Consider the following 17318-nt stretch of genomic DNA (forward strand, 5'->3'; position numbering starts at 1 on the left):
TTTTGAGTAAAATACATATCTGTAGCTTATTTTCAGGAACCCAAAATTAACTCTCTCTCTTTCTCAAGTGGGTTTAAGTGTTTAACCATTCTCCTCTCCTTCTCTCCAGACCTGCGAGTTCTGCTCCATCGACTACCACCACCACCACTGCGGCCAAGGCCTCCCATGATGGCCTGGGTTCCTGGCAGTTCAGGTTGACAGATTCCATTGACGTGACCACCACCGCCACTTCTCTCCCTATGGATGTTGTGAAACGGAGGTTGCAGTTGCGGAGCAGCCGTTATGGTGGAGTAAAGGATTGCGTGGTGAGGATGCTTAGGGAGGAAGGGTTGAAGGCTTTCTATGCTACCGCACAACCATCGTGATGAATGCTCCTTTGGTATGTGGGAAGAGTCCTTGACATAGAACATTCTGCCAAATGCGCTCTCTTCAATTGGATTCGATCTCTGTAACGGTTTTAAAAAATCAAAACAAAAACCAAACCTGTAAGAAATAATCCAATTTTCACCCCCCCAGACGAGGAGATCATCACCGATACTGTTAAGAGTACAACTCATTCACAAAAGGCTTTATTTCACGTTGCAGGGTTTACTTCTGAAGGAGTTACTCGAGGTCACCCCCGTGACCCCGTCACCCGTCTCGACTCTCGAGCGTGATATATGAACGCCCATCGTTTATCGGGTGAAGCCTAAGCGTGTCGTTGACCGATTCACGGTACAACTCAAACATTAGAAGAAGAAAACAGAATAAAGAAATCAATAAGAAACCAAAAAATTTGAACAGAGAAACAAAGGACGACGGAGGACGGGAGGAAGAAGGATACGTTGAAGATCTCAGACGTCTCTACTGGCGATTTGACGCAATGGACTAGAGACCGACCAGATCAGACGTCTGATTTTGCTTCCCCGTCCCATTCAAAGGACATGAATCCTTCTCTCCTTAACTGAAATCGGGCCCGATGGTCTCGCCAGAGAAGCCCCTGTTATCGCCTACACCGAGAAGGTCTATCTCTCTCTGTCCTTTCTCTTGGAAAAACATTTGTTTACTTTTGTATCCGTTGATTGAACTATCTGCTGACATTTCTGCAATTCTTTTCCCCTCCATTCTTTTCAGATAATCGAGGAAGAACAGCTTCAATTACAAAAGTATGTTGATTTCTACTCCCTCCACTGTTTCCTTTTTCCTTCCTCCTGTTAGTTTTCCGGTAATCATTGAGTTACCGTTTGTGAATTTCTTATCTTATGACCCAATTCTGTTTTCCCTGTCTATTGGATCTATGTCTTGTACCACCCGGTTAATGTGGCTGATTTGGAGTGTTCTCTGGTACTTTTGATCTAATGTGCTCTAAGTGTTGTTTTATGTTCCATCGTTGTGTAGGCCACTTGTTTGCACTAGGGGCGTCCCATTGAATGATAGGTATGTCTTTAATAGAGAGTGACACCGGGGTCTGAACGTAATTTAATATTAAATAAAAATATTTCTATAATATTGACATTCTCTAAGAGACGGTATTATAAATTATCCAAAAAATTATATCAATTTGAATAGCTGTAGAAGAAAAGAAAAGAAAAGAATTGTGTGTTAAACAAGATCTTTTTTTGACATCATAAGAAAACTCCACAATTTTCAAGGTAAATTTTGATAAAAAAAAAAATCTTCTCTAAAACATTCTAATATAATAAGAATTTCTTAAAACAAAGAAAATAACACAACTTTTATATTTCTTACAATTTTTCTTTTTGCTCTTCTCTTCTCCGCTACCAAACACAGCCTAAGGTTGTATTTATTATATTTTCTTGGAATGCATGCCACACGCAGCTATACGTACTACGTAGTGCCATATGCAGTGAGGCTGGGGGATTAAATATTCTACAATTTGCAGCTTTGTTTAGCATCTCTGGAAGGTATTGCTTCATTTGCTTGAAGACAATGAACAGGCGAAGGCCATCGAAGTCCCCTGCCTTAGTTCAATTTGGTTGGGAAACCGTTATTGTCACTGCAAAATTGATGTTGGATAGTCAATCTTCAATCACCGTAAGAACCCTATTAAACTCAGCAAATTTTGAACAAATTTCATATATGTCCACCTTGATCGTAGATGGCGCAAAGACGAGTTTGGCAGGAACATGTCTGGTTCAAGAAGAGATTGGATGATTTCTATTGCTGTAAATAGAAGAGCTAATGCGGAGACCCTTATTGGCAGGCAGAGTTGGAGATTTCCTTCTCAAGTTTTGATTCTGACCTGCTGATTCTTTGGAATGAGAAGGTGTGATTGATGAAAATTGAATGGTATACTCCAGACAAGGTGAAAAGGAAACCTACTACCAGTCTACGAAGGGCTTGTTCACTTTTTTTTCGGATGGATTAAAAATAATAAAAAAATGATTTCAGAAGAACGGCGGCGGCAATACCTCGAGACAAGATGGTCAAGAGAAGAACTATTCAAGCTTTAAGATGTGTTCTGTGAGGAGGAAGACGATGTGAGCTTCCAAAAGCACCTCTTTCTTCTCCATTCTTCGTTCTTCTCTCTTCTCGAATTCAAACCCCACTCCCCTAGTCCCCTTTCTCTTTCCCAAATTCGAAACCCTAACCCCTATCCCTATAACCCAAATCACTGCTCAGCGCTCACTGTGTTCTTCAATGGCACCTGTGGACCCGCATTCCTTCACTGATTCTGCTCACCCATTCGCTACCCATGTCTCCCTTTCTCTCTTTTTTGATTTGGCCTCTTCCACCATTCATGGCTCGGCTCTCCTTAGCCTCCCAATCCCTCATTCGGGCCTTATTTATCTAGACACGCGCGCTCTCTCTATTTCCTCCGTCGTCGATCCCAAAACCGTTGTACCCATTCCCTTCGCTGTCACCTGTCGCTGATCCGATCAAAGGCCAAAACTTCAGTGTCTCCCTTACCAATCAATCTTCCTTCCTGATTGCTTTTTCCATGAGCCCGTCTTCGTCGACTCTTCAATGGCTCTCTCCAACTCTGACGATCAACAAGACTTTCCCTTTCGTGTACACGCAGTGTCAACCTATCCATGCCCGTTCTATATTCCCCTGTCAAGACACCCCAGCTGCACGGCTTTGTTACTCAGCTCGCCTCAATGTGCCTAACCGGTTGTCGGCTGGGATGTCCGCACGGCATGTCCAACGCCGGCCACCGGTCTTGGGTGAGGCTGCGATGGCGTGCGACGAATCGTTGTGGTGCGCTGAGGGCAGAATGGTGGAGGAATTCACGATGGAGCAGCCCATACCGCCCTACTTGTTTGCTTTTGCAGTAGGAGAGCTTGGGTTTAGAGACGTTGGCCCGAGAACGAAGGTCTACGCGGAGTTGGTGCCTGCGGTTCTGGACGCAGCTGCAAGAGAATTTGCAGCGACGGAAGATATAATTAGGCAGGGTGAGAAGCTGTTCGGTCCTTATGAGTGGGAGAGGTTTGACCTACTCGTGTTGCCGCCGCCGAGCTTTCCTTGTGGAGGTATGGAGAATCCAAGGATAGTATTTTTGCCACCAACAGTAATTAAGGGGGATGAAAGCGGTGCACAGGTTGTGGCTCATGAGCTTGCTCATAGCTGGACTGGTAATCTGATCACTAACAAGACCAATGAAGATTTCTGGTTAAACGAGGTGATCTGATTTTTCCTTTTCATTCTCTGTCTAAACTGAATCTTTGCTGAGGTGCTTCAAGATTGAAACTTTGTTTATCATTACTTGCAATAATTGTTTAACTAAATAACTTCTAATTCCATTCTTCAACCAAATTTAAGAAAATAAAGAATTAAGTTCAATGACCATATTTGATAAGATTTAGTCTAGTTACACAATCATGATTGCAGAAGTTTTCATTTTCTTTTTCAAATTAATTTCACTTCCTTCATTCCCCTTGCAACCATAGAGAACAGCCTAGACCAATGCCAAGTGAAATAATAGAACTCCCCTTTTAAATTCATGGTGCTTGATGAAGTCTGAGCTTGGTATGCTTAGCTATAACTATTGAGAGGTGGTCATTTTTCTGCATTCCTGTGATTTGGGTACTCGTTATTTTAGATTTTATTTCTATGATTGAAGGGTTTTACAACATATGCGGAACGGAGAATTGTTGAGGTCGTGCAGGGGGAAGAGATAGCTGCTCTGAATACTGGTATTGGTTGGAGGGGTTTAAATGAAGAAATGGAGAGATTCAAGGGAAACATGGAGTTCACAAAGCTCAAGTCGAAGCAGGAAGGAGTGGACCCAGATGATATATTTTCTCTTGTTCCTTATGAGAAGGGTTTCCAGTTCCTTTGGTGCATTGAACGTCAGGTAAGTTCTTATGATAGTACATGGAATTGGTTTGAAACTGGGCCTGATGGAGCACCCCTTCCCCCTTCTCCCTCCCCCCCTCCCCCCTTTTTTTTTTACTTCTTTTGTTGGACTGTTTAGATTGGAAGGCCTGCATTTGACGAATTCCTAAAGATATATATCGCCACCTTTAAGTTCCAATCTATTGATACGGAAACGTTTCTCAATTTCCTGAAAGCTAATATCCCTGGAATAGAGAAAGAGATTGATCTTGTCTTCTGGACTGAGGGAACAGGTATCCCTCCAGATGCCTTTGAACCTATTTCAAACACTTACGCAAAAATTGTGTCACTGGCAAAAGAATTTATTCATGGGAGGATGCCAAGGGAAGATGAAGTATCTGACTGGCATGGACAGGAATGGGAGCTTTACCTGGAGAATTTGCCCAAGTCTGTTGAAGCTTCACAGGTATTGTCTTTCTTCATTTATTCTTTTTGGTTAATACCTTGTATGTGTTTTAGCATTATTTTGGTGTATATGCTATAAATGAACCTGCATGCTGATATTAATAGCTTAGAAGGTTAATTGAGCTACTTTTCACGGGCTGGCCCATCAACCCAAAAGACTAGGTGAAGATACCATCCCACTATATAAGGGCTCAAGTTCACCCTTACCTATCCGATGTGGGATTATTTTTCACTCTGCCTACTCCCTTGAGCACTTGGGGTGACATTCTCCCCCACCTAATTTCATGACGCCCTAGTCATGGTGGGCCACCCTGCCTACTCCTCCCTTGGAGTAGCTTGGCGTGCCATCGGATTCGGGTCGGGTTGGCTCTGATACCACTTTGTCACGGGTTGGCCCATCAACCCAAAAGACTAGCCTGTTAGGTGAAGATACCATCCCACTATATAAGGGCCCAAGTTCACCCTTGCCTATCCGATGTGGGATTATTTTTCACTCTGCTTACTCCCTTGAGCACTTGGCGTGACATACTGGCTTGAACCCAAAGTTTTCATCTCTAGTTTACTTTTCTCAACCAGTTGTATAGGGAAGACTGAACAATTTTTAATTAATCGAGAAAGGGTGACTTCCTAACTATGATAATATTTCTACCAACTTATTAGGCCTCGTTTGGTTTTACTTAGCGGGAGTGATTCTGCAGATCTTCTATTCTGCGGTAGTGGATTGGCAGTAGAATTCCGTTTGGCATATCCGGTTTGATCTTATGCTCCCATAGGTCGAACCAGATGTAAACCTGCTCTTGGAACAAAAAGAAAAGAAAAGAAAAGATATTCTCTGCACACTCTGGAACACATTTACAAAATCACAATAATGAAACCCCAAGCCCAGCACTCAGTCCTGTCTCATGATCTCTCTCACTCTGCCTCTCTCATTTCCACTCTCTGTAACTTCCTCACCTCTCTCGCACACCTCTGCCTCTCTCTCTTTCTCACATTCTTCTTCTTTATTGCACATCTCCGTCCCGCGGCCCTGGCTGCACCTCTGCCAAAGTAGTACAAGAATTTGAGTATGTTTGGATCACCAAAATAATACTCCAAAAGCTCCTCTACATTCTCCAATCCAGCCATTTTGCTATAATTCTCAACACTCAGTCCTGTCTTGCGGAGCAGGATCGGGACAAAGTACTTCTACCGTAAGTTCACTCTCGCAGAGAGGAATTGTTAACAGACGGAGCCTTCACAACTGTATTTTCCTATTTGTAGAGTTTATTGTGAGAAAAAAAGGCTGCTACAGTCCGAATAAGTTATGACCCCCCACAGAAACACCAAGTGTTGTTTAGTAATTTCATATAAATGGGAAAAATATTGCCAGATCCAACCCTCACGGGGTGCGTTCAAATTAAAGGCAGTTATTTTGCACCCATATGACCTCAACCAAGAGTTCAAATACTGAATGGTGTTCCACTTTAATTTAAAATGCATACTGGAACATGTGGCTCATATGTTATTTGTTTTCTAGTTCATGCTTCATTATATGGTTTGGTATGGTTGATTCTGCAGGTTGCAGCCTTGGATGCACGCTACAGGCTGGCAGAATCCAAGAATTATGAGGTGAAGGTAGCATTTCTTCAACTGTCCATTTCATCTGGATGCAGAGAATACTTCAGTGAGGTGGAGAAAACGTTGAAGGATTTTGGGAGGGTGATGTACCTCCGACGACTCTATACTGCTCTGGTAAAAGATAGTGGAATGGAAGAGGCGAAGATTCTGGCCAAGAGAGTTTTTGGAGAAGCTCGTGAGTGTTACCACCCTGTAGCTCAAGGTGTTGTTGAGTCAATTCTTTCAAAGCACATGTAGGATGATTTATGGTGATACTCAAATCAACCAAATGAATGCTATTGTAGATCTTGCTTTCGTATTTTCTGTTAATAAATAGGAAGGTGAATGACTTGTTTCGGACTTTTGGGTATGTAGATCTCTTATTTGCGAACAATTTGTAGGTTAATGAATGTGCTTTCGGCATTTAACAAGCTTTAATGGATCCCTTCAGTTTTGTTTGGTTGAGATAAAATGTGTGCTGTTCATATTTTCTGTGGGCAAAGTGAAGTTAATTTAAAGGGAAAATGAAAACTTTAATAATCATAATTCTGTAATTAAATTAAAATCTTGTATATTGTTAAAATTTTAATGCAAATCTAAGGTATAGAGATAAATCTTGAAGTCTTTTATCTGTGCCAGTAGTCCAATATGTCAAGAGCAGGGTACCCCTAATGATGGTGTCTTCACAGTTCCTTTACATGCTGTAGTATGTCAAGCAAAGAATTTTAGCTAAAGAATCGTACTGCTTGGATTTCCAGTTGATAGATGTGTAGATCACCTAAAAAAGGTTAAGAGTCTTTAAATTTTGAAAGATTTGATTTAAAATTGGGTGAGAAATCACAATAATTTTAGCAAGTACTGTTTAAAGATAAAATATGAGTCTCTTATTAGATAATGTCTTTGTTGCCAAGACATGCATTAACTGTTATGTTGTCTTGGCTCTAACTATTGCTTGGTAACTGTTGATCCTCCTGCAGTTCTTTCTAATCTCCCCACTTGATCTCAGCAATGGAGAGATATTTCCCATCTTAACCATGGATTTTGCAAATTGTTCGAAGAAAAGCTCATGGTTCTGAGCGTATTCCTTCACCAAGTCCATCGATTCTTTGCTCTTTGTAAAGAGCAGTTCATAAGAATTTAGCAGACCCTTGTAACCTAACAGGTTTTTGAAGTAGTAATTATCAAACTTTGTCGGGCTGACATAGTCCAAGAAGAACTGGTTCTGGTCATCACCAGATCTTGGGCACCTGGTTTGCAATTGTGCGGCATATGATTGATCAAGTGAGTAGTCAGGCTGACCAATTCCTGACTGGTTGTAGAGCCTCTGCCTGAAATGAGTGCAGCTTGAGTTTCCAATCGTGTGGCTCCCTGCAGTATAACCCAAAGGCGTAAGCTATAAGGTGGAGATAACCTAATGATATATGATCGAATAAACATCCAAGGTTCCAAATAACCACTATACCTCTATAACTCTAAACATCTCAAAACACCAATAGGACATAAATTCAGTAAATTTACAGGAGAGAGCTACAAGATCAATAATGTCGAGACCCTTGAGCTTGAATTTGGTGCAGGAAGGTTGTAGTTGGAACCACTTTAGCTTGCAGTTGTAGAGTGTCTTCTTCCCAATTGTACTTCCCAGCTAGGACCACCAGTCTATTCATGCAAGACCTCCCATATGGTCAGCTTTTAAAAATAGTTTTGAGAAGAAAATGATATGTGTTCTTACCAGGACTGTGGACTCTCTAGCAGCAATAGCCAAGATACCAGCACAGGACACAATTTTTGGGCATTCCTTCTCCAGTGCTGATTTTATCTCATCAATGATTTTTTTTTTTTTTTGCTAATGACAGGTATCCAAGCCTTTGGCCTGACTAGTCCCGCGGGCCTATACTGACTCCACAACTGCATGGACCGGATCATACCGGGGTTGAATGAGAACCATTCAACTTTCACTGAAAGCAGTGAAGAGCACTAAACACCCCCGCGTGAGTGGCCCAAGGTGTGCCTAGTGGGAGTCGAACTCAGGATGTCCGAGTTTACGGTTCATACCAAGTTCGTTGCTCACCAACTACGTTATCCCTTTGGGTAATCAGTGTACAATATTGACTTCACTTTTGGAATTTAACTATTACAAATAAAGAAGAAAGAACACTACCCTCTAGTGTGTACGCTTAGACACACCGCGTGCAAAAAGATTGCACTACCCTACGCTGAAGATGTTCTCGCACGCCTTTCCATTGGTCATGCCCGCTGGCATGTACATGGGACATGAGTTAGCGTTCTCTTGCCGAATAAATTATTACCTTCGTCATTTTGATCCCCCTCTTTGGGCATAGGACCAGATGACCAAGAAGCATTCATTTCCCCTTCTTATAATTATTATACCATCTTAGCTAGTCTCACTTTTAATACCTAAACATGAGACACTTTCCTCAAAGAGGTGGGGGTGGGGGGGCTCTTTGAGCTGAAGGTGTACCGTATGCTCACACATATGTATATCTTATTAGGAGAAAAGATTCCTAAAGACAGCATGACTCTTATGCCCAGATACTGTGGGGGCATAATGACTGCCACACCCCTCATGAAAGACGCAAATCGCACTCCTATTGTTGCTTCTATTGGCCCATGCAATGGTGCATATAGGGGGCCATGCTGCCTTTTAGGGAACCTTGTTCCTTTTTATTATTATATTTTCTCCCTCCTTTAATAAATAAAAAGGCAAGTGGTCATTGCATGCCCCTTATGTCTATGGCACAGGTGTTGTTCTTGGACAAAAAACTTTGTCCCAGATAAAATAGGATGAGTTACTCTGAGGCCACAATGAACGAGTATCAATTCATTGTGGCCCATCAACGAAGTAAAATTGGTGGGGGGAGAGATATATGAGGAGAGAGGGGGTCAAATCCTCTGCACTGAGCAATAGTGGAAATCCAACAATTGGGAGGGCCCAAACATGCAACATAGTCATTAGATGCTCACTGCTGCTCCCAATCTCCCTGGCAGAGGATTTTTATCCCACATCTGGACCAACTTGTTCAATAAAAAAAAAAAGAAAGATAGAATGTGTAGGTTGTAAGAGACTTCAAGGGGGTAGCGGACCTGCTTTTCTACTTATTTCCTCGGACTAGTTCGGGTCGGATATCAATTTTTTTTTTTTTCCCGTTTTTTGAAGGGCTACACTTCAGCCTTCAGGCTCGGACAACTCTCTCCCAAAAACAACAAGAAATCATGGGGCACTCAGCAATGATAAAGGGTAATGCCGTAAATTAGTGTGCCACATGTAGTATCCTGGATTAAATGCCACGTTCCAAACTCTATACCGCTCAAATAATAACGACCATAAGGTCGTCCTTCGAACTCAACGGCCGAAACCATTGGAAACCTTAAGCAGAATTGCAGGTGCTTATGCTCCATCTTCCTTTCTAGTCTTTTGATCTCTTAAGAAGTTGAGAGCATCCATGGCGGTTTCCCTTCGTCTTATCCCGTTTCAAAGCACCGTTAGGCTGAACAACACGAAATACCCTACTGCAGTTTGTTTGTCTTCAAAGGCTGCAAGAGAACGGAATCTTCGCTTCTCAGTAGATCCCAAAGAGGTCATTAGTACAGGTTCCAAATTCTTATTCTCTCCAGGTCTAGGGCGACACAGCATTACTCCTTCTGCAATATCTGGCTCTCCTGGTAACTGTTTTCTCCTCGTTTTCGTTTTCCTGTATCCTTCGACAATCTTTATTATCTTAAATCGATCTAAGTTTTTTCTATATTGATGTGAATAGGAACTGCATCCTCTATGGTGAGCGAAGATACCACAAGAATGTTGGATAGCGTGGAAGTGCTTGATTTGAATGGAAAAGCGATTCCAATATCTGATTTGTGGAAAGATAGGAAAGCTGTAGTCGCATTTGCTCGCCATTTTGGGTTATTTTTCTATTACCTTTGAAGAGCTTTATTCTGTCCAGAACCCTTTAAGATTCCTCTAAAATTTTTCTTCTTTTTTCTTCCCCTGTCCGTGCAGTTGTGTCCTCTGTCGCAGGCGTGCTGATTTCCTTGCTTCTAAGAAGGTATCTGATGTGTATTAAAGCATTTTCAGTCTTTCCCTTAAACAAAGTTGTGTCCTCGTTCGAAAAGGTTTGTGAATTCCTCGTTTGGCATGTCAGCTCAGGAATCCATATCATCAATTTTCTGAGATCAGTATGAACATCTAGTAAGCAAGAGCCAGCTATAATTTGCCAAAATAAATGGGAATGTCAAAGAATTATATATCTCCACACACCATTCATGTATGATTATTAAATCGTAGAAATTATTATTCTCTCAGGATCCTTATGAATATTTTAGTCCACTTTAGTCAGCATTTAGAAATGTAATTTATTCTTGAATGACTTTCTGGGCATTTAGTTCATCTAGAGGCCGTTTACAGATCTCATCCTTGATTTCATAGCTTTATACGATCTTCTCTCTTTTTTCCAACTGCATTATTCAATAACCCCACTTTCAAGGATCTTGATGTTGCTTCATTTTCTCTGGTGGGTCTGATAAGAGAGTTAATTGTCAATGTAATCTATTCACCTGTGTATTGATTTGGAAATAGAAACTTTTTTCTTTTTTTAGGAGATATTCCTTTTCAAATGTGCATGTGTTTTGATATTATAATTCTTTCATATTTTACAGGATAGGATGGATGCATCTGGTGTGGCTCTTGTTTTAATTGGACCAGGTAGTGTTGATCAGGTATATTGTGAAAAACCTTCCATTGTTATGTGTGATGAGGGGCACCAAGGGGTAACCTAAACTAAAACCAAATCCTGAAACAAACAATAAATTTACGGATTTTATGATGACAAAGTAAAACAGGAATTGACATGTCAATGAGAATTCGAAGAGATCCAAAACTAAAGGGATGTAATCTAGATTTTTTTTTTTTAATCATATCCTGCTTTTGGCAGGGTCCTATTAGGGGTAGGTTGGGTCTGTGCTAACGTTCGGCGTATATATGCACGAACCTGCATCTTCATGCTGGAAAACTAAGCTTTTACAATCGCACTAAGAAACAACTCCAAAAGATCCAACAACAAAGTACAAAAATCATAGAAAATATAAGAATTAGAGAATTAAAAAAAAAAATGATTTTTCATTTGGACCATCTGACAGAGCTTTTAATTCCAACAAAAGGTCTTGAGCATTCCATCTGATTATCATTTTTCTTCTATAAGAAAAACTGCAAACACAATTTATGTGCAGGAGGGATAGCCATCTGCCCGTAGTGCTCTCCCAGTGGGACTCTATCTTTGGTTCATACTAAAATTTATAACTCTAAATGTAGAAATCCAGTCATAGACTGACACCCTGCTAATAATTCTTCCAATCAGACTTCTTGGTAAAATGACTAAATAGTTTTCAAATGGTATCAAAATCATTACAAACGGACAGTTTTTGACACCCTCCCCCTATAAATGAAGGACCTTAGAAGATTTATAAAATAGTAGGCCTACTTCTATTTCAACTTCTAAAAATAAAATATAAACAACTGAAACTAACTGAAATAACACTAAAAGTTAACTAGAATATCATCTAACCCAAACAAAAATATTAATAAAATAACAGAAAAGGAACCCAAAATAAGAGAAATCAAATCAACAAAGAAAATTCTTCTTCACATCAATGTTCACCCAGGAAATGCACAGTTTCGTCAGTTATTTAGCTCACAGTTCAACAATCATGTATGCACCTTCTTTTTTTATACTTTGCATTCACATGATTATATGTATCCCATCTTTTGGATGTTTCCATTGCATTTCTCAACTGACTCCTAATAAAAAGGTACCCTTGTTGGATGTTTCCGTTGAATTGCTCAACTGTCTCTTAATAAATAGGTACCCTTGATGGACTCGCATGATCTATGAGTACACTGCCTTGTCATTATTCATGAATAAAGCATCCAGGAAAAAAAAAAAAAAATAACCCCTATCTAATGCTAGTAGTTATTTCCTCCTATCAACCTTTCTTTGTTGTTTGATTAGTCATTTTGATTTGTGTAAGTAGAGTGGTTTTTTGTTTTTTTTTTTTTTGGGGGGGTGGGTAACTGCTATCACTAATTTTTTTTTAATTATTATTATTACTATTTTAAAATATACTCAACTGTTATTCATTTGCTAATGTAGGCAAAAGTATTTTCCAGTCAGACACAATTCCAAGGAGGTATGCTTTTTAGATAACATGTCATATTCTGAACTTAAAATGCAAATTTGACGTCTTGAATAAAATGTGTGATAATCAGGATGGATGATTGTTATATCTGTAGTGAAGTATTGCAATTGATACTTCTGTCTATAATGTGATTATCATGACACATAGCATAAATGAGGGGTCTTTGTGCTTGCATGGAGGATCAGTTCTTTTGGGTTAAGTGTCTATCAGATTGGACAATCACAATTCATAATTTTCTCAAAGGAAAAAGAATATTTTCCCTCTTCAACTTTATTTGGTTGGTTGCAGTCAGATAGCAGAGCTGATACTAACCTTGAAATCTATTTGGTGGACCATTGTGAGGAATTTGAAATTTGGGAAAGTTTTGGAATGAGAACAGTTTGGGCAGAGTTCATAACTAAAAGAGTATATGAAGAGAGGAGACATGAAATTGAATAAACAAAGCTTATGAAAGTGAGGCAGCAAAATTATTTCAGGGCAAGAGAATTATGAAGAACTGAGAAGGAGCTTTAACTTCTTGGAAGTGCCTCCCTACCTTCTCTTGTAAGGGGCATAAACATTTCTTGGAGAGCCATATCATTGAAGGACAAGGAGATTTCCACCCTATCTAGAGGCTAGTTCAATAAAATAAAAACCAAGAGACAGAAGAGAAGCAATATAAAGTAATTCTAAATGGAAAATGAGGAAGAGAACAATAATATAGAGGAAACTACTAAAAGAACAGGAGTAACCTTGGATAACTTTGAAATATTTATTACCTTCAGTGATTTTTCAGAATCACATATCGATAAGAAACCCTTGCATTATATTATATGCTTCCTTATCTCCTTATGCCTTAACAATTTCTAGTTTATAATTATTTTCCAAATTTCGGCTCAATAACAGATTTTTTTATTTTATTTTATTCAGAAGTGTATGCAGATCCTAGCCACTCATCATACAAGGCCTTGAGTTTTGTTTCTGGTATTTCGACCACGTTTACTCCAGGGGTATGCTAGGGGCTGGCTAATATTGAGATTGTTAACTGCTTCTTGTATTGTCAATAGACTTAACTTTTGTGACAACACAGGCGGGCTTGAAGATAATACAGTCATACATGGAAGGTTATAGACAAGATTGGGAGCTTTCTTTTGAAAAGGACACCAGGACTAGAGGCGGCTGGTAAGTCAGTCATCTTAGTACAAATATTAGATGCGCACTTCTGTTGTGGGATTCAAACATCATTGCGTTGCATGTGACAAGTTATTGTTAACCTCTTTATGGATTCTAATTTAACTTCGAGGATATTTTCTCATTACATCCAATTAAAATATGTTTATTTTAATTTTAAATGGACTTAGTTAAAACTAGCACATGCTTAAAAAAGGGTTAGAGCCTGATCCCTTGATACATTTTACTGACTTTAGTTGCAGAATTCCCATCAGATTAAATTCTGAATACAAACATTAACTAGCCTTAGCTGTGACTGAAATCTGTCTAATTTATAATGAAAATATGTTTATTTGACCTTGGACAAGCCATGTCTGTGTCCCTAAGCAGTCATCAGCGGAATCTCTTAATGTTGGGCCAGCCTTGCCTATTTCCAAGTTGCATTTCATACAGTTGGGCAATGTGGACAGCTGAAAATGGGTTTTAGCAAGTAAACTGTTTTTTTTTTTGCACTTAGTTGTGCTTGTTGGAAAGAAGCATTTGAGTTTCAATATCATTTACTTCTATTTCTTTTTTGGGGTGTGTGTCTTGCTGGAACAGTCATCTACTTATTAATCTTCTGTAGCTATATTGAATGTCCTTTTAATACAAATAATCAATATTTTAATTGCACTGGGATAGGCAAGAAATATGTCAGGAGCTCGAGTCTTTTATCCCTTTAACTTTATTTTTCCCATTCAATTGAATAAGAATTCAAGAAAGAGATAATGTCTTGTCCCTTACATTCACAGGCAGCAAGGAGGAATAATTGTTGCAGGTCCTGGTAAAAGTAACATCTCATACATCCACAAGGTTAGTTTGTTTTTAGCCCCTCCTCTCTTAATGTCTATCTACCTTTCTGTACAGACAAAAAATTATTTATTTATTTACTACCCCATATTTTTCCTGGAACTCTTGCCAAGAACAAATATTCCGTTCACCAACTTGGTATTCAATTTACGCATTTTGAAGTGCCATTCTAATTTTCTTTTTCCGTGTTAAATTTCAGAATGCATTAGATGCATGTACACACATGAGGAAATGGCATATAATTTTAGCTATTGGAGGTTCACTTAGTCATTTCTCTTAGAATTTCAAAATTTCTACGGCACTGCATTCACTCTAAACACCAATGATGAGTACTTGGAAATTGGAAATAACAACGCTGCGGTTAAAAATTGCATTTGATTTTTGTTGTAGGTTGATGAACTAACCTTTTTTTTTTTAAAAGAAGGTATTCTGTTGGATTCATTTTGTACCATATATGATTTATCGGACACTTTCCCTTGTAGATATCTCAAGTGTCTACATATTTCATGTAGGACACTTATCTGGACACAGCTAGATGCTTGTTTGGATACTGTTATGCATCTTTTCCCTTAAATCTATCCTGACATGGTCCTGCATAAATGTTTTCCTTCTATCCTAAATTTCTTGTTTAATTATTTCCTTTGATTTGCTTTACTAACATGCATTAAAATACATGTTAACACATGAACTTTTTTGGCCTAGTTTTATTTACAATCAACTTACCTTTTTACCTACATTGTAAAATCCTATTTAACATACAAATGTGCAAGAGATTTGAGTATTTTTCCATGATCTAAGCATCAAACAGTCCCTATGTGAGGTTGCCTTTCACTTCAGAGAAGGAGCTCGGATTACCTATTATGGAAATACTCAAATACATGTCACAAGTATAATTGATCAATTAAATTCAATGTCCCCGTTTTTGGATTTTGGAGGGTTGTAGTGTCTGGAATTCCATGTTTTTGTCTAAACCGAACACTCATGCTGCTGACCACAAATTGTAGAGTACTACTGATCCTAGTGGTATCAGGAAAATAAATCTGTGCTTCAATGAGATTAATATGGTAAACTAGCAGCAACTACATAAGTACCCACTTGGCTGCATAATAATTTTGTTGACATGATTTTTCTGTTATACTATTTGACTTTTCACCTTTTATTTGGATCAGGACAAAGAAGCAGGAGATGATCCAGATATTGAAGATGTTTTGAAAGCTTGTTGCTCATAGAGCATCACATAAGGATGCCTTTAATTTTGTAGTTAAAAGCTGCTCTAAAATATGATTTGTGTCCTCACTAGTAAAGTGCAATCCTGTTGTATCCGATAGGCTATCCTATGTATTTACTTTGTTATGCAATGGGGTACATTGTATATGCCATTTGTATATAAGATTAGATATTCCTTTCAGCTCCATGGTCAAGCCATAATACTGCTAAAATGTAAGATTTTCACAGACTTTCTGCAGCCCAAACTTTGTACTACCAAATGATCCTGCCTTCAGGTACAAAAATGATCACCTCACCATAGTTATTCACCTGAACAATCTCATGGGCAGAGAAGTCTCAAGTGGTATGTTTTTTTGGTAAGGGAGGAGGTTCTCTGAGAAAGTGTATAGAATAACACATCAATGAGGTGTGACAGTAATGGTTTTGTACATAAGATGGCATTATGGTCATTTTATAAGAGGATGAGAGAGAGAGAGAGAGAGAGAGAGGCACAAGCATACCCTCCTGCCTGTCAGCTCATAAAACCTTTTCCTTTCTTGTCCCCTTCGTTCTTTCTTCTGTATTTACAAGTAAATTTGCTGTACTGCCTAACGATCCAGCCTTTGCAAGTCCAAAAACAATCAGGGTTATTTTGGTAATTATAGTCATCTGCCCTCTGGCTCCCTCCATATTTAGATATGTAGCCCTCGGCTGCCACATGATCTACCTGTCAAATCATATGTTGTAGAAAGGTATCAAAGGAGCATTTATATGAATAGAAAAATGAGCTAGCATAATTACTGAAGTAACCTAGATGCTCTTGAAATTGGTCAGCAGGAAAATTGGTCCAGGTCTTGATGACCATATACTAAGTTATATTTAAAGGGGAGTAGGACTTGTAGCCTATAGGCGACCTCTCCTAAAAGTTTCACTCCATGTTGAACATCTTAACAGTATCAGCATCCATGATGATGAAGCAAGAATTGGTTACAGCAGCCAAGATAAATTCCTGCTCATAAAAAATCTAAATTTAGTGAAATTTACTGCATTAGTAGTACATTTATCACTTCCATTGATTTATAGTATTAGTAATCATGTGGAATGACAAGATTTTACTCTCAATGAAAGAATAAGAATGTTAACTTAAAAGGACAAAAAAGTAAAATCACAAGTTGCTCACCAACTCTGGATACAATAGGATTTTCTCTTAAAACACATGAATGTACAACAAATTGGATTTGGATTTTGAAGCATTTCTGTTTCAACTAAAAATAAAGTAAAGAGCTTTTGTGTTGTGATAATAAAGGCTGCGGGTAGTGTGAAGCTATGATTGGATTTTAGGTTTATCATAAACTCTCAATCCTACTCTTCATGATCTGAAATACCCTTCCTCAGTCCAATCAAATGGTTAGGTGGGACTAGGGGTGGATGAAGAAATTCTTTCTTCTCCATGGATGAAGAGATTCTTTCTTCTCCATGGATGAAGAGAAACTTGGTCCTACTTTAGGGACCATAATCAACAAAGCAATTTCATTAAGACTGTTTGGTAGCCAAGAAAAGAATTAAAA

The 17318-nt window shown here is 39.0% G+C and overlaps 1 protein-coding gene, 1 long non-coding RNA gene and 3 pseudogenes across 3 annotated transcripts; 4 read left to right on the forward strand and 1 right to left on the reverse strand.

The window, feature by feature from the left end:
- Window positions 1–112: 112 nt before the first annotated feature.
- LOC122056976 lies at window positions 113–1411 on the forward strand. Its single transcript, XR_006133420.1, has 3 exons — window positions 113–379; window positions 586–1002; window positions 1114–1411. It is a non-coding gene; the product is annotated as an uncharacterized LOC122056976 (long non-coding RNA).
- Window positions 1412–1820: 409 nt separating this feature from the next.
- Window positions 1821–6804, forward strand: LOC122057113 (annotated as a pseudogene).
- Window positions 6805–7264: 460 nt separating this feature from the next.
- LOC122057968 lies at window positions 7265–8164 on the reverse strand (annotated as a pseudogene).
- A 1486-nt stretch (window positions 8165–9650) lies between these two features.
- On the forward strand, window positions 9651–15952 carry LOC122057368 (thioredoxin-like protein AAED1, chloroplastic). 2 transcript variants are annotated; one of them, XM_042619439.1, is made up of 9 exons: window positions 9656–10020; window positions 10116–10257; window positions 10355–10400; window positions 11011–11070; window positions 12501–12537; window positions 13456–13535; window positions 13616–13707; window positions 14487–14547; window positions 15714–15952. In XM_042619439.1, the coding sequence occupies exons 1-9, from the start codon at window positions 9801–9803 to the stop codon at window positions 15771–15773; spliced, it is 798 nt and encodes a 265-aa protein (XP_042475373.1). In that variant the 5' UTR covers window positions 9656–9800; the 3' UTR covers window positions 15774–15952. The 2 variants fall into 2 exon arrangements, with proteins under 2 accessions (XP_042475374.1, XP_042475373.1); XM_042619440.1 differs by lacking the exon at window positions 12501–12537 and having other exon boundaries at window positions 9651–10020; window positions 11011–11056.
- The window catches only part of LOC122057969, a 7917-nt pseudogene continuing 6500 nt past the window's right edge, over window positions 15902–17318 (forward strand).

The sequence above is a fragment of the Macadamia integrifolia genome, chromosome 12 (assembly GCF_013358625.1).
Source record: "Macadamia integrifolia cultivar HAES 741 chromosome 12, SCU_Mint_v3, whole genome shotgun sequence".
In the NCBI taxonomy this organism is placed as follows: Eukaryota; Viridiplantae; Streptophyta; class Magnoliopsida; order Proteales; family Proteaceae; genus Macadamia; species Macadamia integrifolia.

Bases quoted from the DNA above. Each gene is read 5' to 3' on its own strand.
- LOC122057368 (XM_042619439.1), top strand. From the start codon at position 9,801: ATGGCGGTTTCCCTTCGTCTTATCCCGTTTCAAAGCACCGTTAGGCTG. The intron at 11,071-12,500 runs GTATATTGTGAA...TTGCTAATGTAG, and splicing joins GACCAGGTAGTGTTGATCAG to GCAAAAGTATTTTCCAGTCA. The intron at 13,708-14,486 runs GTAAGTCAGTCA...TTACATTCACAG, and splicing joins ACCAGGACTAGAGGCGGCTG to GCAGCAAGGAGGAATAATTG.